Below are 15,183 nucleotides of genomic sequence, written 5' to 3'. Positions count from 1 at the left end.
AAAATGTCTTTTTTTGTGTGCCAGTACCATACTGTTTTTATCACTGTGGCTTTGTAATACAGTTTGAACTCTGAATGCATGATACCCACAGCTTGCTTCTTTTTTCTCAGGATTATTTTGGCTGTTTGGGGCTTTTTTGTGGTGCCACAAAAATTTTTGGATTGTTTCTTCTATGTCTGTAAAGAATGCCTTTGGCATTTTGATGGGAACTGCACTGAAACTGTAGATAGCTTTGGGTAGTAAGGACATTCAGTAAAATCCTCCACTGGATTCTTTCAGTCCATGAACACAGGATGTCTTTCCATTTGTTTGTGTTTTCTTTGATTTTTTTTTTCAGCAAAGTCTTGTAGTTTTCATTGTACAGATCTTTCACCTCCTTGGTTAAACTTTTCCTCAGTAGTTATTGTTTTTATGCTATTTTTGAGTGGGATAGTTTTATCAATATTTTGTTTTCAGATGCTTCATCATTATTGTAAAGGAATGCAACTGACATATGTGACGGTTTTGTATTCTGCAGCTTTACTTGATTAGTCCCAATGGTTTTTTGGTTGACTCTGGGATTATCTATATATAAAATCAAATTATCAGCAAATAGAGACAATTTTACTTCTTCCTTTCTGATTTGGATACCTTTTTTTGTCTTGCCTAGTTGCTCTTAGCTAGGAATTCCAATACTGTAATGAATATGAGTGGTGAGAGTGGGCATCATTGTCTTGTTCCTGATCTTAGATAACTTTCTATTGTTCTCCCTTAATGGTTAGCTGTTGGTTTGTGGTATACAGCCTTTATTATATTGGGGTATGTTCTTTTTTTACCCAGTCTGGTAAAGGTCTTTATCATGAAAGGATGTTGAATTTTGTCAAATCCTTTTTCTGCATCTATTGAAATGGTCATGTAATTTTTCTTTCATTGTATTGATGTGATATATTACATTTACTGATTTGCATATGTTAAACCATCCTTGCATACCAGGGATCAGTCCCACTTGGTCACGGTATATAATCCTTTTTGAGTGTCCTTGAATTTGGTTTGCTAATACTTGGTTGAGAATTTCTGCATCTACATTCAGCAGGGATATTGGTCTATAGTTTTCTTGTGCTCTCATCTGGTTCTGGTATCCATGTAATGCTGGCCTTGCAGATGAGTTTGGAAGAGTTCCCTCCTCCTCAATATTTTGGAAGTGTCTGAAGGAAGACTGTGTTGATTCTTCTTTATATGTTTGGAAGAATTCACCACTGACACCATCAGGTACTGTAGTTTTCTGTGTTGGGATTTTTTTGATTACTGAATCAGTCTCTTTACTCATTACTGGTCTGTCATGGAGATCTCTCCTCAGAAATCCAGGGTGCTGCTGAAAAGCAATGGGACCCTACAACTGCAGCCCACAAGCTGGGCAGACTTGTACTTACCCCTTTCACTTTCCACCTCCTCTGCTGGACAGGCTGCTGCTGCCACCACAGCCAGTGTCACCACAACTCCCTTAGCACCCTAGCCTTGCCTGAGGTTCCATGCACCCAATTTCAGATACGCAGATGCATGGATCTCTCTTAGGTGTCCTGATATGCTGTGCCAAGGCACTTTTGTCCAGTTATGGATATCTGATTAGTTATAAGTCAAAGGGAGAGAAAAGGAAGCACTGGTGCCACCATGATGCTGATGTCTTCATTAAAAGATTACCTTAAAGGCACTCCACTCTGGAGACTCCTGCAGAAGGTAAAAAGAAACCCCTGTAAAGTTTTAAAAGGAGAAGTCATAGATTTGCACTTAGATTGCTCTGAATGGAATTTAGATTCTGATTGGAATTAGACTGCTTTGAATGGAATTTAAAGTGAATATGAGGGTATTAAGACTCCAAAGTTTTAAATTCTTAAATCTCTTCAATCATCTGCATTCCTTTATGTGGGATCAGACCAAGATGATAAAGGCTTAAGGGAGGGAAATGGTAGAATGGATGGAGAGAATGGATTTATAAAATATTTGGAATAGAAAACTCAGCTTTAATAGTGATAGACTGGTCACTTAAATACTGTTATAAATTTTCTTATAACAAATTTCAGACTGATCAAATCATTTTGGTACCCAGTTGTGCTAATATTGGATGTACTAAATATAGAAATTATACTTACTCATTGAAAAATCAAGAACAGAGCAAAGGTTCAGACTAGTGAGTTAGCAAGTGAAAAAAAATACTGTTTTTGAGTATTGTTTGATTTATCGGATCAAACTGAACATTTCTCTTAGGAGCAGCTGCTACGAAACACCCCTTTCCTCAAAAAATTCCAAATAACATTCCTGCAAAAGGAACTTAAGGCAAACAACTTAGAACAAGGACAAAGTTTAAAAGTCAGTTGAAATTTTCTTTTAATTAAAGACCCAAGGGACAAGAAGCTCCTCTGTGTTACAGTACATAACATATGGCTCTTACACAGAGTAGAATAGACACCAGGGAGTCAAGTGTTTATACCAGCGCTGAATTCTTACTGTAGCAGCCAAAAAGTGAAGCAGGATTTCCTTTACTGGCATTGAGACTGTAATACATTTTTACATGCAATAAGTTCTTTGGTAGACTTAATCATTCAGTGGAATTACAGAATTTGCAAAAGAAAGAGTAAAATATTTCATGTAAAATTTGAGCACACTACTTCTCACCATATACTATTTATACAGACTTCAGAAAAAAGTCAATCCTACTAAACTTTTAAATACTGCCTCAAAACTCACCAATTAACTTCTCTGTGTTCAAACACGAAAAAAAAAAGTAAAATAGGATAATGAGTTTTTAAAATAAGTTTCATGATGTTTCCAGTAATTGTGCAAATAGAAACTAACCTGAAGGATGTGGAATTCTTTGAAATCCTGGACGGCTACCACTTTCTCCTCTCCATCCTCCTCCCAAGCACATCTGTAAGGCATCATTTTGGAACAGCAATCTAATACATCTTAAATTAAGTATATAAATAATGACAGCAATAACTGTCAACTACTACTACACCACAATATCCTCAAGACTTTGCCTTATTATATATCAAGAACATGGATTCTGAATGGTGAAAGTAAATCACTTACTACAAAAAAGAAAAACCCATGACGGGGAATGAAGCATCAAATGATCTTGATCTATTATGACGTTGAGGCCCAGTATGTATAATGCAACGGAATGTCAGTACTGGTTTGGTTTGAAACATACTCCTCCTTCTGTGCAATGAGTGCTGTTCCATCAAGACGTATATTTCTGAAGTGGTTTGTGTTTTGATTTTACCAGACACCAAAAATTTCTGTGACAGAGCATTTTCCTTTCAAAATCATAAACTTGTTCCCACTGTGGATCCAGGATTGAAGCATTTTAATATTCTTTGGGTGACTTATAACATTAGTGTCATAATCATGTAATTACATGTGGGGTTATTTCACTTAAACCACCTGCACTGCTACAGTTCTACACTCATCCTAGAGAGATTTGAAATAAATAAAGTGACTGAAGTTCTCTCACAGATGGGTCCTATATTCAGAAGACTTTCTCCTCATGAAGCTGCCATTGTAATCAGAGTTCACGGCGATGACCGATGGCCCCCATCCAGCAGTCCTCACACAACTGTCTGTACAGGAGTGACACACTGTGCAGGAGAACCAGCTCTCTCCGAGGATGAGGTTGATCGGTTGGAAATCTCTCTCTGTAATTCCTCTACTTTCTTCTGAAGCTCTGCTCGTTTAGCAAGAAGTTCTTTGTATCTGTTGTGAATGGGCTCCTACAAGAGCAACACACCATAAAACTTAACTAGGCAATCCTAAAAAAAACCCCAAATCAAATGATTCTGGCAATATCATATCTGATATATATCTGGTATATCTCCTTCCCTAAATGTTGCAATGTGTGTGTTTTCAGCTATGGGGACCACACCCACCTTTCCAGAACATCAGTGAAAATTAACTTCAGGGACTCTACTGACATCACTGCTCTTTCACTGGCTTCCCTAGTGCCCCCAAGTGTTTCCACAGAAAACCCTGAAACTGGTACTTAGACAAATACAACAAATAATTAAGTAACAACATAATCTAAAAGCCAATACTCAAAGATTTCATTCAGTTGCAGACTTTTTAGTCTTTTAAACAGTTCTAAGCAGTAAACATTCCATAACATTTTTAAAAATGGATCAGAATTGTGTTAGGCTTTTAACTTTCCTAAAGCTATTTTCTCCAACTTACTAAAACAAGACCTCTAGAAGTTATCTAGTCCAGCACTCTCATTTTACAGAGGAGGGAAGAAAAGACAAAATAGAAGTGACTTGTCCAAGACCGAACAAGTGAATCATGGTAAGAACCAAGTGTACTGATTGTCCCTATGCAGTGCTTTTTCTACTATACAATTATAACTGTTAACAGGAAAAAGTGAAAGTTTTAAATATGCACGGACAATTTTTCTAGCTGCTTTAAAGGGGACACATGTCATTCATGCAATTGCATGGATAAAAACTCTCATTATATATTGCAGGGCATATACCTGTGGCTTCATCCGTGGATTCCACCTTACGTAATACCCCACCCAGAGCTCTAGGTGGCGCATGCTGGCTACTGGATAAAGGACATGATTGGAATAGCTCCCATAGAGGGGATTAGTGAAGTCCTCCAGCTGGCTATTTATGTAAGACCACAGTGACACAGTCCTTTTGGGAAGATTCTATAAGAAGGAAAAATAGGTTAAGATTCTCCATTACATAAGCTAATTATACTTTAGATGAAATTTGTAAAGAGGCATATTGTGTTCATTTGTTTTAGAGGGAGAGAACTTAGCCACTGTCAACTATAAACGGATGGAACTTGCCATCCGCCTGTACAAGGACTGTATCACACTGTGCTGCTACCGCTGCTGACCTTCCACATCCCCTGAAGGGAATTCAGGGTGGGGACCAGGAATGAGGCACTCTGTGCTGTGGAGGATGGGCGGAACAGGTCTTTAGATAGTTAGATGTTTTCAGGAGCTGACTTTATGAGCCCAACCCTTGCATCCCCTCATATCTAGGAAAGCACTAAATCCCTACGTGGTGACATCTGCTCCTCGTGACTAGCTGAAACCCCTTACAAAAAAAAAATGTATTTGATTGCATTTACTCCTCCTTTACCAAGACCACATATACACTAATCTTCTCCCCTGCCTCTTTGGAACAGTTTCTCAGAGCTATCTGGGATGCTGTCTCCCGGGTTGCAGTCCTAACACTGCCCCAAATAAACTCAACTCGCAACTCTCACACTGCGCAATTTTTTTTAAGTCAACAACACTCTGGCAACAGTCCCACTTAGATTAAAATTAGAGGGTACTGGAAAACAGTGCAGTTCCTCAAAAAGTTAACCGTTACCATACCAGCAATTCCACTCTTACGTATATACCCAAGAGAAGTGAAAACACATGCACACACAACCTGGTACACAAACGTTCAAAGTAGCATCAGTCATAATAGCCAAAAAGTAGAAACAACCCAAAAGTCCATCAACTGATAAATGGATAAGATGTAATATATAGAAATACAACGGAATATTATTCGGCCATAAAAAGGAATGAAGTATTGATACATGCTACAAAATGAACCCTGAAAACATTATGCTAAGTGAAAGAAGCCAAACACAAAGGCCACAACCTGAGTGATTCCATTTATATGAAATGTCCAGAAGAGGCAAATCAAGAGAGTGCTTGCCAGGGTCTGAGAGAAGAGAATGGCAAATAACTACTAATAGGTACGGGGTTTGTTTTCAGTGTCCTGAAATTAATGGTGGTGATGGCTATCCAACTCTAAATATGCTAAAAACCACAAAATTATTATACACTTTAAAAGAGTGAATTTTATGGAATGCAAATTATAGCTCAGTTTTTAAAATGTTTCTTTTTTTAAGGATATAATGAATCCTATTTGAGGCTCTCAAAAAATAAAAGCATCTTTGGAAGTTATCTATTAATTATCTAACATTCAATAAAATTTCTTTTGTACCAACAGTTGTTTCTTTTATTGCTGAGTAGTATTACATCATAATACCGGAGGTGAAGGGCATTTAGGTTGTTTTCTGTTTTCAGCCACTGTAAATAAAGCTGGTATGAATATTTGTGATCAGAAGTTTGTGGGAACAAAAGTTTCTGTTTCTCTAGGATAAATACCCAGGTCCTATGGTAAGTAAATGCATAGCTTTATATACAACTGTCAACTGCTTATGAGACATTCAATAAACTCCTGATGGCCCATTATGCACGGAAATATTTACTGCAGGCTACATACTGAAGATGTAATGGCGAATTAAAAAATTCAGTATCTGTCTTCAAGGAACTTCTAGTCTAGAAAGTACTTACTACATGGCAGTTATTATAGTGTTTTGTATGGTTTATTTAATCCTCACAAGAGTAAGCACTATTAAGTACTTAAGTAAGCACTATTATCGCTACTTTACAAAGCCGAAATTAACTAGCCCAACTTCACATAATAAATGAAAGATCCAAGATTTGAACCCAGGCAGCCTTTTTGGCAGCCACATTTTTCAGAATGAAAATTCAAGCTGAGGGAGACGTTAATCAAGATAATTTAGAATTTCGTACACAGGATAGATGTTATTTTTGAGGAAGACAGGTGAAACTGGGGAAGTGGGGTAACAAATTTTAACCTTCTACTTAATATCTTTTCAGTGTCTGAATGTTTTACAGTATTATTTTACAACTGAAAAAAAAACTAAAATGGCTCATATGTATGCAGAATACATTTGGGGAACTGAGCTGTCCATTCATTTAAATGCATATTTTTTGACTAATTATATTTTTCTGCACCTGTTTTGATGGATTTCAATCCACCGGGGATTAAAAGGTACACAGGCGCTCCTAAGACTCCACATACTTCAGTCCTCTTTAGCAGACACTGCTTCCTACCCATAAACTCAACTGACAGCTGGCTGGCACGCTCAGCCTTATGACAGAGGTACTTTAACACAGATCAGGTTCAGATGTACGGGAAGAAGTAAGCATATTACAGCATATAAAATAAAATACAACTAAAGGAATCATCCAAAAGAACAACTGTTCAGCTGAAATCCACCACAGGATGCACTCCAGTGGAGAAAGCACGTATTAGGGATGGAGGAGGGAGGGTCAGGGCTCATGTTTTACCTCTTTTCCTCTCTGCTGTTCACTGTTACAGAGGAATGTTCCAAATAAACAGCTATACAGGTGGTCCAAAATGGTAATGAGAAAATATTCATTGAATTCAAATGCTGTAGGAAACTGCAAAATCAAACACACAAAATTATTAAGACCCCTTTTTCAAGCATATTCATCCCTGTATACTGGTAGATCCTGGTCTTCACTGCTGCACATGGGATCTCTCTAGTTGTGGCCAGTGGGGGCTACTCTTTGTTGTGTGTGCAGGCTTCTCATTGTGGTGGCTTCTCTTGTTGAGGAGCACAGGCTCTAGATGCGTGGGCTTCAGTAGTTGCAGCACTCAGGCTCAGTACTTATGACCTGCAGGCTCTAGAGTGTAGTGCAGGCTCAGCAGTTGTGGCACACAGGCTTAGCTGCTCCTTGGTATGTGGGATTTTCCCGGACCAGGGATCGAACCCATGTCCCCTGCATTGGTAGGCAGTTTCTTAACCACTGTGCCATCAGCGAAGTCCCTGTAATACTTCTTAAAATTAGGCTAAACAATATTCAAGATTATGTATTTCTAAGCCACTATGGTATTATCTGCTGGTCTTCTGTTCAAAAACTTCTATCACTTTTCTGAGATAATTTCTCCTAATATCTCCTTTTCTTGTACAGTAAGAGTCTGGATGGTCTGATCTTGTTGTTTCTGTATCCATTTATATCAGTTAAGAGTCAAATTGAGGCTGATAAAATCTGACTTGTCTTTCTCTTCCAAAAATGACCATAAGCAACATAGTAAAATGTTTCTTTAAATTTTCAACAACATAGTTTTGTTTTTAGGAATTACACAAAAAAATATCGACGTGTCCAGAAAATGTTAGTAATGCACAAAAATAAATATCCAAGGCACATATGCAGATCATTTAAAACTCAACCCATTTTTCTTTTCAAGGAACATGCACTCAAACCAGGATATCTTGTAATCCAGTACTGTGGCAGCCTCTTGCTAAAAAAATAAAATTCACTTTTTCTTTAACCTAGGACAAGTGCTTGACTAAATGTCTTACTATTACACAATCTGGGGGGAATTTATCAAAGACCAATTACAGATCCCAGGAAGGTAAGGGATTTAGTATAAGCCATCCTGTCCATCTGATGTTTCAAGAATTATTCAAAAGCTTCTATGCAGGACTGTACCATTTATAGGACTTTGAAAACGAATTCCATGAATGTTTGATGTGGATTGTGGATTTGGGAAATAAATATTGGTGCCAAATTTTTCCTAGAATGATCCCTAATCAATAGTGGAGGAAAACACCATGAACTGCATGCAAAAGGGACAGGGATGAAAACAACTCTGCCTTGAAGTTTCCTAAATTTATAAGCAGGGTAACGTGAAAATTTATCTTCTCAAACAATCTGTCTTCTCAATTTATTCTTGAATAATAATTTTTGTGGCTGTAAAGCAAATGAAGCAGGTAAGAAAGCACATGCCAACATAAAGCCAATCAATTGTAAGAAGTTCTGTCAAATCCCATTCATTCATTTACAAAATAAATCCCATCTCTTGTACTGTTACAAACTCTTAACAGCCTGATTTATTAGCCAACCATGCATGCACCCTGACTCATTACATAGAGTTCCAAAGGAGCTAAGCCTATGATTAGCCTTTCATCTTCTTGGCAAAACTATTAGCTCAGTTTTGAGAAGATGGTTTAATCAGGGAGCTTTTCCTTACAACAAAACTAAAATAGCATTATTTTAGAGCATTATTTAAATAGAGCACTAACTGCTGCTATTGTTTTTAAAATTCTGAGTAGAGGAGGAATATTTTGTTCTCCTTAATTGTTTAAAATCTGAAGGGCCCTTCATCAACTGCTTCCTGATCCCAGGAGTGAGGGGATGAGGATGAGGGCAGGAGGAGACATAGAATCTGGCTAATTGCAACATAATTGCTCCCGTTTCCACAAACTTGCTATTTAAATCTCTGTACAAACATTCAATTATTTATAAAACTGATGACTGCCAATAAACATTATAAATATCTAACACAGTCAATGCTCAGGAAGAAAATATCATACAGAAAAATATAAGCAGACATTTATAATAGACTCATAACTATAATGTATTTTAAGTTCCATCAATGAAACACAAGATTAAACTGATATTACATTATTTAGTAACTTAAGCTCAAAATTAGAGTTAAACTGCTTTTAGGATTATACAGCATATAAAAAGTTAACACAACTAAGAAAGAAATGTATTTGTCATGTACTTTTCTATGCAAACAATTGGTAAATATGACTGATTTTGTTTTTCTAACAAATATACCAGAACTAATAGTTCACACATACTGCTTCCTTCAAGGTATGTTCCCAGGAAAGCAGTACATTTAACCATCAATGATGCCTTTTGTAGTCCTTTGATATGGCATATTTGATTTTTGCCAACACTGACTGATAATGGTCAAAAGTAGGTTCTATTGTTTTTGGTCAAACAACAACAACAAAAGTATTGATAAGAATTTGTACAGCTGTCTCAAAGGCTCAAAGGCAACTCCAAAGGAAAAATTCAAACCTACTCCAAGAAGTAGTAAACATTATTAAACTAAGCATGTAGTATCTCTCTTCCCCACAACACACCAAGTGCCTAATTTATAGAACAAAACTGAATTGTATACACATTTGCTACACATGGGTTACAATACCAGCCTCATCAAATGGCAGTCATATCTACTATAACACTTCATTTAAGCCAACAGTTTTCAAAACAATCCACTCAAATTGAAATGCTTGGGGGGGGGGGGAGTAAGTATTCAAATATGTAAGTAACATATTTCACCTGACAAACACCATTCATTTCTCTCTTACAGAAATAAAGAGTATTTTATTGAAGCTACAACACTCTCCTAAAGCCAAGCAGAGCCAGCAACTGCCCTGCTTTATATTCGTGTGGCAGTCTAACGAAAAACCAACCAGGCTCCCATTTGTTTGAGGTCTAATAAAACTCTTGGATAAATAAGTAACTGACATACCAATGAGGTGTATCTAACTTTTGGGTTCTGAGATTTTTTCTTAGAGTTAAACATTTTTAAGACACCAACTCTTTGCCTCATTAGTGAAGTGATCCCATAATAAATCAGGTGTGTTTTAATCTCCTCTGGTATCTTTCCAAAAGACTAAATCTATTTATGGTAATATTTCAAATCATTTGCTAGAATGCTGATTGATAGGTCTAAAAAAACATAATCTCTCTCTCCATACCTGAAAACAAAAAGAACTGAATCTATTACGTACACGCTTTTCGCCATAATTTCCATCTAAATACATGTTTCCATCAAAACTGCTTAAAATCGGATTTCATTTCGCTTGAGTTACCTAGTCTATTTCATTTCTCTACCTCTTTTAGCAATATACAGCTGAGTTTCTGGGTAAATATACAGCCATTATTTAACACTACTTGTCCAAAACAAAACAGAAAACCTCTCGGGGGTTATTATCAATGCCACTCAACGAAATGCTAATAGAATCAAATTGTCAAGTGTTTAAAACTACCTCCAAAAAATATCCTTTAACTTAATTCATAATGTGATAATAGATAACAGTTCTAGTACCTAGAAAACTTACAAGAATTTCCATTTTACATGAAATGTAAGATAGTGACCAAATCCAACTCTGACTGGATAGCTTAAAAGAGAGATGTAAGAATGGATATCTCAGATAAATTACCTGTCTTGTCATTTGCCAGACACAGTCAATAAACTGAAGAAAAACAGGTGATCTGTCTGCATCTGCGTGGTTCTTATCTCCATGGCCAAGTCTCTGAAGCAAAGAGTGAAATATTATATGAGCTTTGTGGGATTTTTCAGTTTTTAATGAAAGTAATTTTATTTTCTAAGAAAAGTAGTATTTGCTCAGTATTTTTAAAAACTCAGAAACTCTTTCTAAAAGAGCACTGCAAGGAAAAGAGAAACCACCATAATCCTACCAAGCAGAAATCTCTATTAACATTTCAATGTGCAAACTGCCAGATTATTTTCTGACATGAGACCCTTGTAACAGGAATTACAACTCATTTTAATAAATGAAACTCAGATCTAAATGGCTGATAATGAGACACAGAAGCAATCAGACCTCAGAGCCCAGATTTTTTGTTGTGGGGATCTATCTTGCCCTGAATATTAACAGTTCCTTGTACACTAGTTTCAGGAAGCACCCTTCTCCTTTAACACCTTGGGCAGTGCATGAAGGGGATCCATTACATCTGAGCTCCAGACTGTCTTTCAAAAAGAATCAGATTAGCACAAACCTTTGAAAACTTTTTAAAAATGCTTGACATCTCCCCTCAAGTATGCACTCACCTATTTTCTCAAATTTCTTTTTTCCTCCTCTGAGGACTTTTGCCCCAGATGACTGAGATAAATCCCGGCTCTATCCAAAAGCAGTGATTCTAAATGTATGGTCCACAGACTTCCTGCGGCAGGGGAGGTCTGTGAGTTCAAAACTATTTTCATAATATTATTAAGACATGTTCTGCCTTTTTCAATGTGTTGACATTTGTGCTAATGGTGTAAAAGTGAAGAAGGATGAAAACTTTTGGTACCTTAGGAGGAATCCGAAAGCAAGGTACTAGAATCAATCTATACTAGTAGTTATTATATTCTGCCCTGCCAAACACTTGCACTTAAATGAAAGAAAAAAATCTCTCTTAAGCCAGTTTCCTTGATGAAGCAGTAAAAATTATTAATTTTATTAAACCTCTCCATTTGAGTACATTTTTTGAAGGTATCCTATGTAACAAAGTGGGAAATACACATAATGTGTTTCTGCTGCAGACTTAAGTAGGATGGTATGAAACACAGCTTTTTCATGGAACATCATTTTGATATGAAAGAACAATATATGAACTATGGTTATTAAGACTTGAATATCTTGCAGACATTTTTTTGAAAATGTACAAAAGTGAATGTGTCACTTCAAGGAAAACAATGAAAATATTTGTTACCAATGATAAAGCTCTTGAGTGAAAACTAGATTTGGTGGAAATTTTTATCTGCCACAATGAGTCTGATAATACTTAAAGACTTTTCTGGTAAAATCAGTAGTGGTATTAATAAATAAGATTTTATATTATATAATGAAATGCATTAACATTGGAAGGGCTGTGTAAATCAGTAAGCCAGTATTTTCCAAATTACCAACACGATGTTACAAAATCATGCATGGGTAAACGATCTATTTATTCGAAGTGCAAGACAGCCCAATGGAATTTAATAGAACAAACGACGAAAAACTCACTGAGTTAGTTTTGGATTCCACATTACAGTTAACCACTAAGAAACCACCGTGTGTCAAGTTTTGGCAAAGTATCAAAGAAAAATATCCACAATTCCTTAAAAAAAATTAAAATACTCTCTATTTTTCAACCTACATACCTGTGTGTGGTCAGATTTTCTTCATTTCTTCAACCAACAGAACATAATGCAACAGATTGAATGCAGAAGGAGATATGAAATTCAGCTATCTTCTATTAAGCTAGACATTAAAGAAATTTGCAAAAATATAGAATAATGCCACTCTTCTCCTTAAGCTTCTTTTGTTTTGGAAAATATAGTTATTTTTCTTTAGTGTTATTTATGTAAATATATAATAGTACTATGGTCTGAATGTTTGTGTTCCCCCAAAATTCATATGCGGAAATCCTAATGCCCAAAATGATAGTATTAGGAGCTACCTAGGTCATATGGGTGGAACCCTCATGAATGGGATTAATGCTCTCATCAAAAGAGATCCCACAGAGCTCCCCAGCCCTCTTCCACAATTCAAAAACACAGTGAAATGCTGGCAGTCTGCAACCCGGAAGAGGGCCTTTACCAGAAGCCTACCATGCTGGCACTGTGAACTTGGACTCTCAGCCATCAAAACTGTGAGAAATATAGCAGCCCAAATGGACTAAGAAAATAGATTTATTATTTCTTTAAATAATATTTAAATTTTTTAAATTTAATTTCTAATATGGCAAATGCTGACCGATATAAACAAAGTTCTTTGGGGTCATCAGTAATAGTTAAAAATGGAAAGAGGTCCAGAAATCAAGAAGTTTGAGAATCATTACCCTGTATTAACCATGTGAGCATAACCCTCTTGATCAGATGTCCTTTAACTGTCATACTCTGCTTTCAGGTAACAACTAGGACAACTAGTTGAAACAACTAGGGAAAATGGAGTTGGTAACCAGATTCAGCAATTTCGGACTCTAATGCAACTTCAAACAGTCTGAAATGTTTATGATTTTGGTCACACTTACATGAACACGTACAGCTTTGGCTGACTAAAACTTCATTCTTTTTTTTTCTTAATGGTCTTTTCACAGTAAGTATATTTTACAGAGAATTGAAAAACATAAGCTATCTGAGTAGATACTCCAGATGACTAATTTTATTTAACAGTTCAAGTTCAAAAAAGCAGACTACCTTTAAATGTCCATTTCTTGCAAGTTTTTTATAAACACTGCTGGTAGCTACTGGATACTAACAGTTAACACTAGAGACAGCTTCTGGGCAAACATATTTCAGAAAGTCTTTCAGCTAATCTAGGAAAATGCTGCCAAAAATCACACTCTCAGAGGCTGCAAGGCCTCTGACAATCTTAACTCTCGCCTCCATGATTTTCTAAACCTACCCCTCCCTCAACTCTACTGTAGCCACACTCAGTCTCATCCAGACACTTGCTCACACTGTTTCTTCTTCCTGGGAAAATATCCCTGCTCCTCACTGTCTAAATTCTATGATTACAACTGACATACCATGGATGGACGTACATGAGAACCAAGGCCTACAAGGTAACTGTTCCCAAATTTTCTGATTCCAAATTTACTGTTTGGCAGAAACACAGCTAAAAACCACTTGAATGTTTATTTAATTAAAAGCTAAGTGAATCCAAAGTATGATGTAACAAAAAGCAAATACAAAGCATTGTATCCTTTCAAAGGGATATAATAACCCCATTCTTCTATTTTTAATAACTACTACAGTTCTGGGTACCACACTTGTAGAAAGCCATGAGCAAAGTCCAGAGGACAAAGCAGAGGATGAGGCGACTAAGAGGAGAAAAGACTGAAGAAAATGGATATTTTGCCAGAAGAACTGAAGATTATGACTGACACAGGAAGACAGCTACTTTCAAATATTTGCAGGGCTATCTTATTTGGATCCATAGTCATATTTGCTTTTTTTATCTCCAAAGGGGAATGTAAGAAAATGGGAAGCAAATTTTGGCTCACCATGAGGAATAAGTTTCTAGTAGGTAGCCCTGAAGCTAGACTGGACGGCCTCGGAAAGGGACTTGCTGGTTATTTCTGGATGTGTTAATGAAGAAACCAAACAACCATTACACAGGGACACTAGAGAAGACCATTCAACAGTTAATGCATGGACTCTGAGGCCCTTCCAACTTTTAGATTTGATAAGAATGACAACATCAAAATAAATCTTAGTCATATAGAGGGCACAAAAATTTGTCATTACCATAAACCAAACTGCAACACTTTCCATACATATGGTCATTGTGGGCTAGTACCTGACTACAGAGCCACAGTAGCATAACCTAGTGCTTTCCAAAACAAGCCCAAAAGGTCTCTTGAGAAGTTAACCCCATCAGAACAAAGGATCAGTTTTAGATGAATATCTAGTGAGAAAAAGGCATGACTTTCACATACATTATGTGAGATGCATATGTGATACAGAGGCAAGGTTCTTTACTCACTAGCTGAAATCGATGTCCAAAGCTTAGCCATTCTTTTTCCACAAGGACTTCAAATCCTCGGATGGTTCGGTAGTACCCATCCAACATAAGCATGGCCAGGGAGGTCAGCTGAGCTGTGCGGTCCCAGCCATCACTGCAGTGCACTACCACAGACGTCTTTCCTGACTCTACTTTGTCAGCAATCCTAAGAGCCCCTGCAAGAATGAGCTGCAAACAGATTTTTTAAATTAAACTTTTAAAAAATTAAATGCTTCCTTCTTCAAAATTTACTAATAGAGTTTTGTTTAGAGATGACTGTCTCAATAACATATG

At 36.7% G+C, this 15,183-nt stretch overlaps 1 protein-coding gene across 6 annotated transcripts in view; it reads right to left on the bottom strand.

Annotated features, from left to right (window-relative positions):
- Positions 1 to 2,343: 2,343 nt before the first annotated feature.
- Positions 2,344 to 15,183, bottom strand: part of MTMR2 (myotubularin related protein 2) — a 119,845-nt gene continuing 107,005 nt past the window's right edge. For 5 of the 6 annotated variants that reach the window (XM_057748811.1, XM_057748807.1, XM_057748808.1 and 2 more), the window contains 5 exons: positions 14,872 to 15,078; positions 10,837 to 10,929; positions 7,136 to 7,249; positions 4,499 to 4,675; positions 2,344 to 3,746 (listed from right to left, as the gene is read on the bottom strand). In XM_057748811.1, coding sequence (XP_057604794.1) covers positions 3,585 to 3,746; positions 4,499 to 4,675; positions 7,136 to 7,249; positions 10,837 to 10,929; positions 14,872 to 15,078 — 753 coding nt within the window. In that variant the 3' untranslated portion in view covers positions 2,344 to 3,584. The remainder of the gene's footprint in view (positions 3,747 to 4,498; positions 4,676 to 7,135; positions 7,250 to 10,836; positions 10,930 to 14,871; positions 15,079 to 15,183) is intronic. The other variant, XM_057748806.1, reaches the window with a different exon arrangement.

Source organism: Hippopotamus amphibius, chromosome 9 (genome assembly GCF_030028045.1).
Source record: "Hippopotamus amphibius kiboko isolate mHipAmp2 chromosome 9, mHipAmp2.hap2, whole genome shotgun sequence".
NCBI lineage: Eukaryota > Metazoa > Chordata > Mammalia > Artiodactyla > Hippopotamidae > Hippopotamus > Hippopotamus amphibius.
The sequence above is the reverse complement of the archived record's forward strand: the minus strand, read 5'-3'. Positions and strand labels throughout refer to the sequence as shown.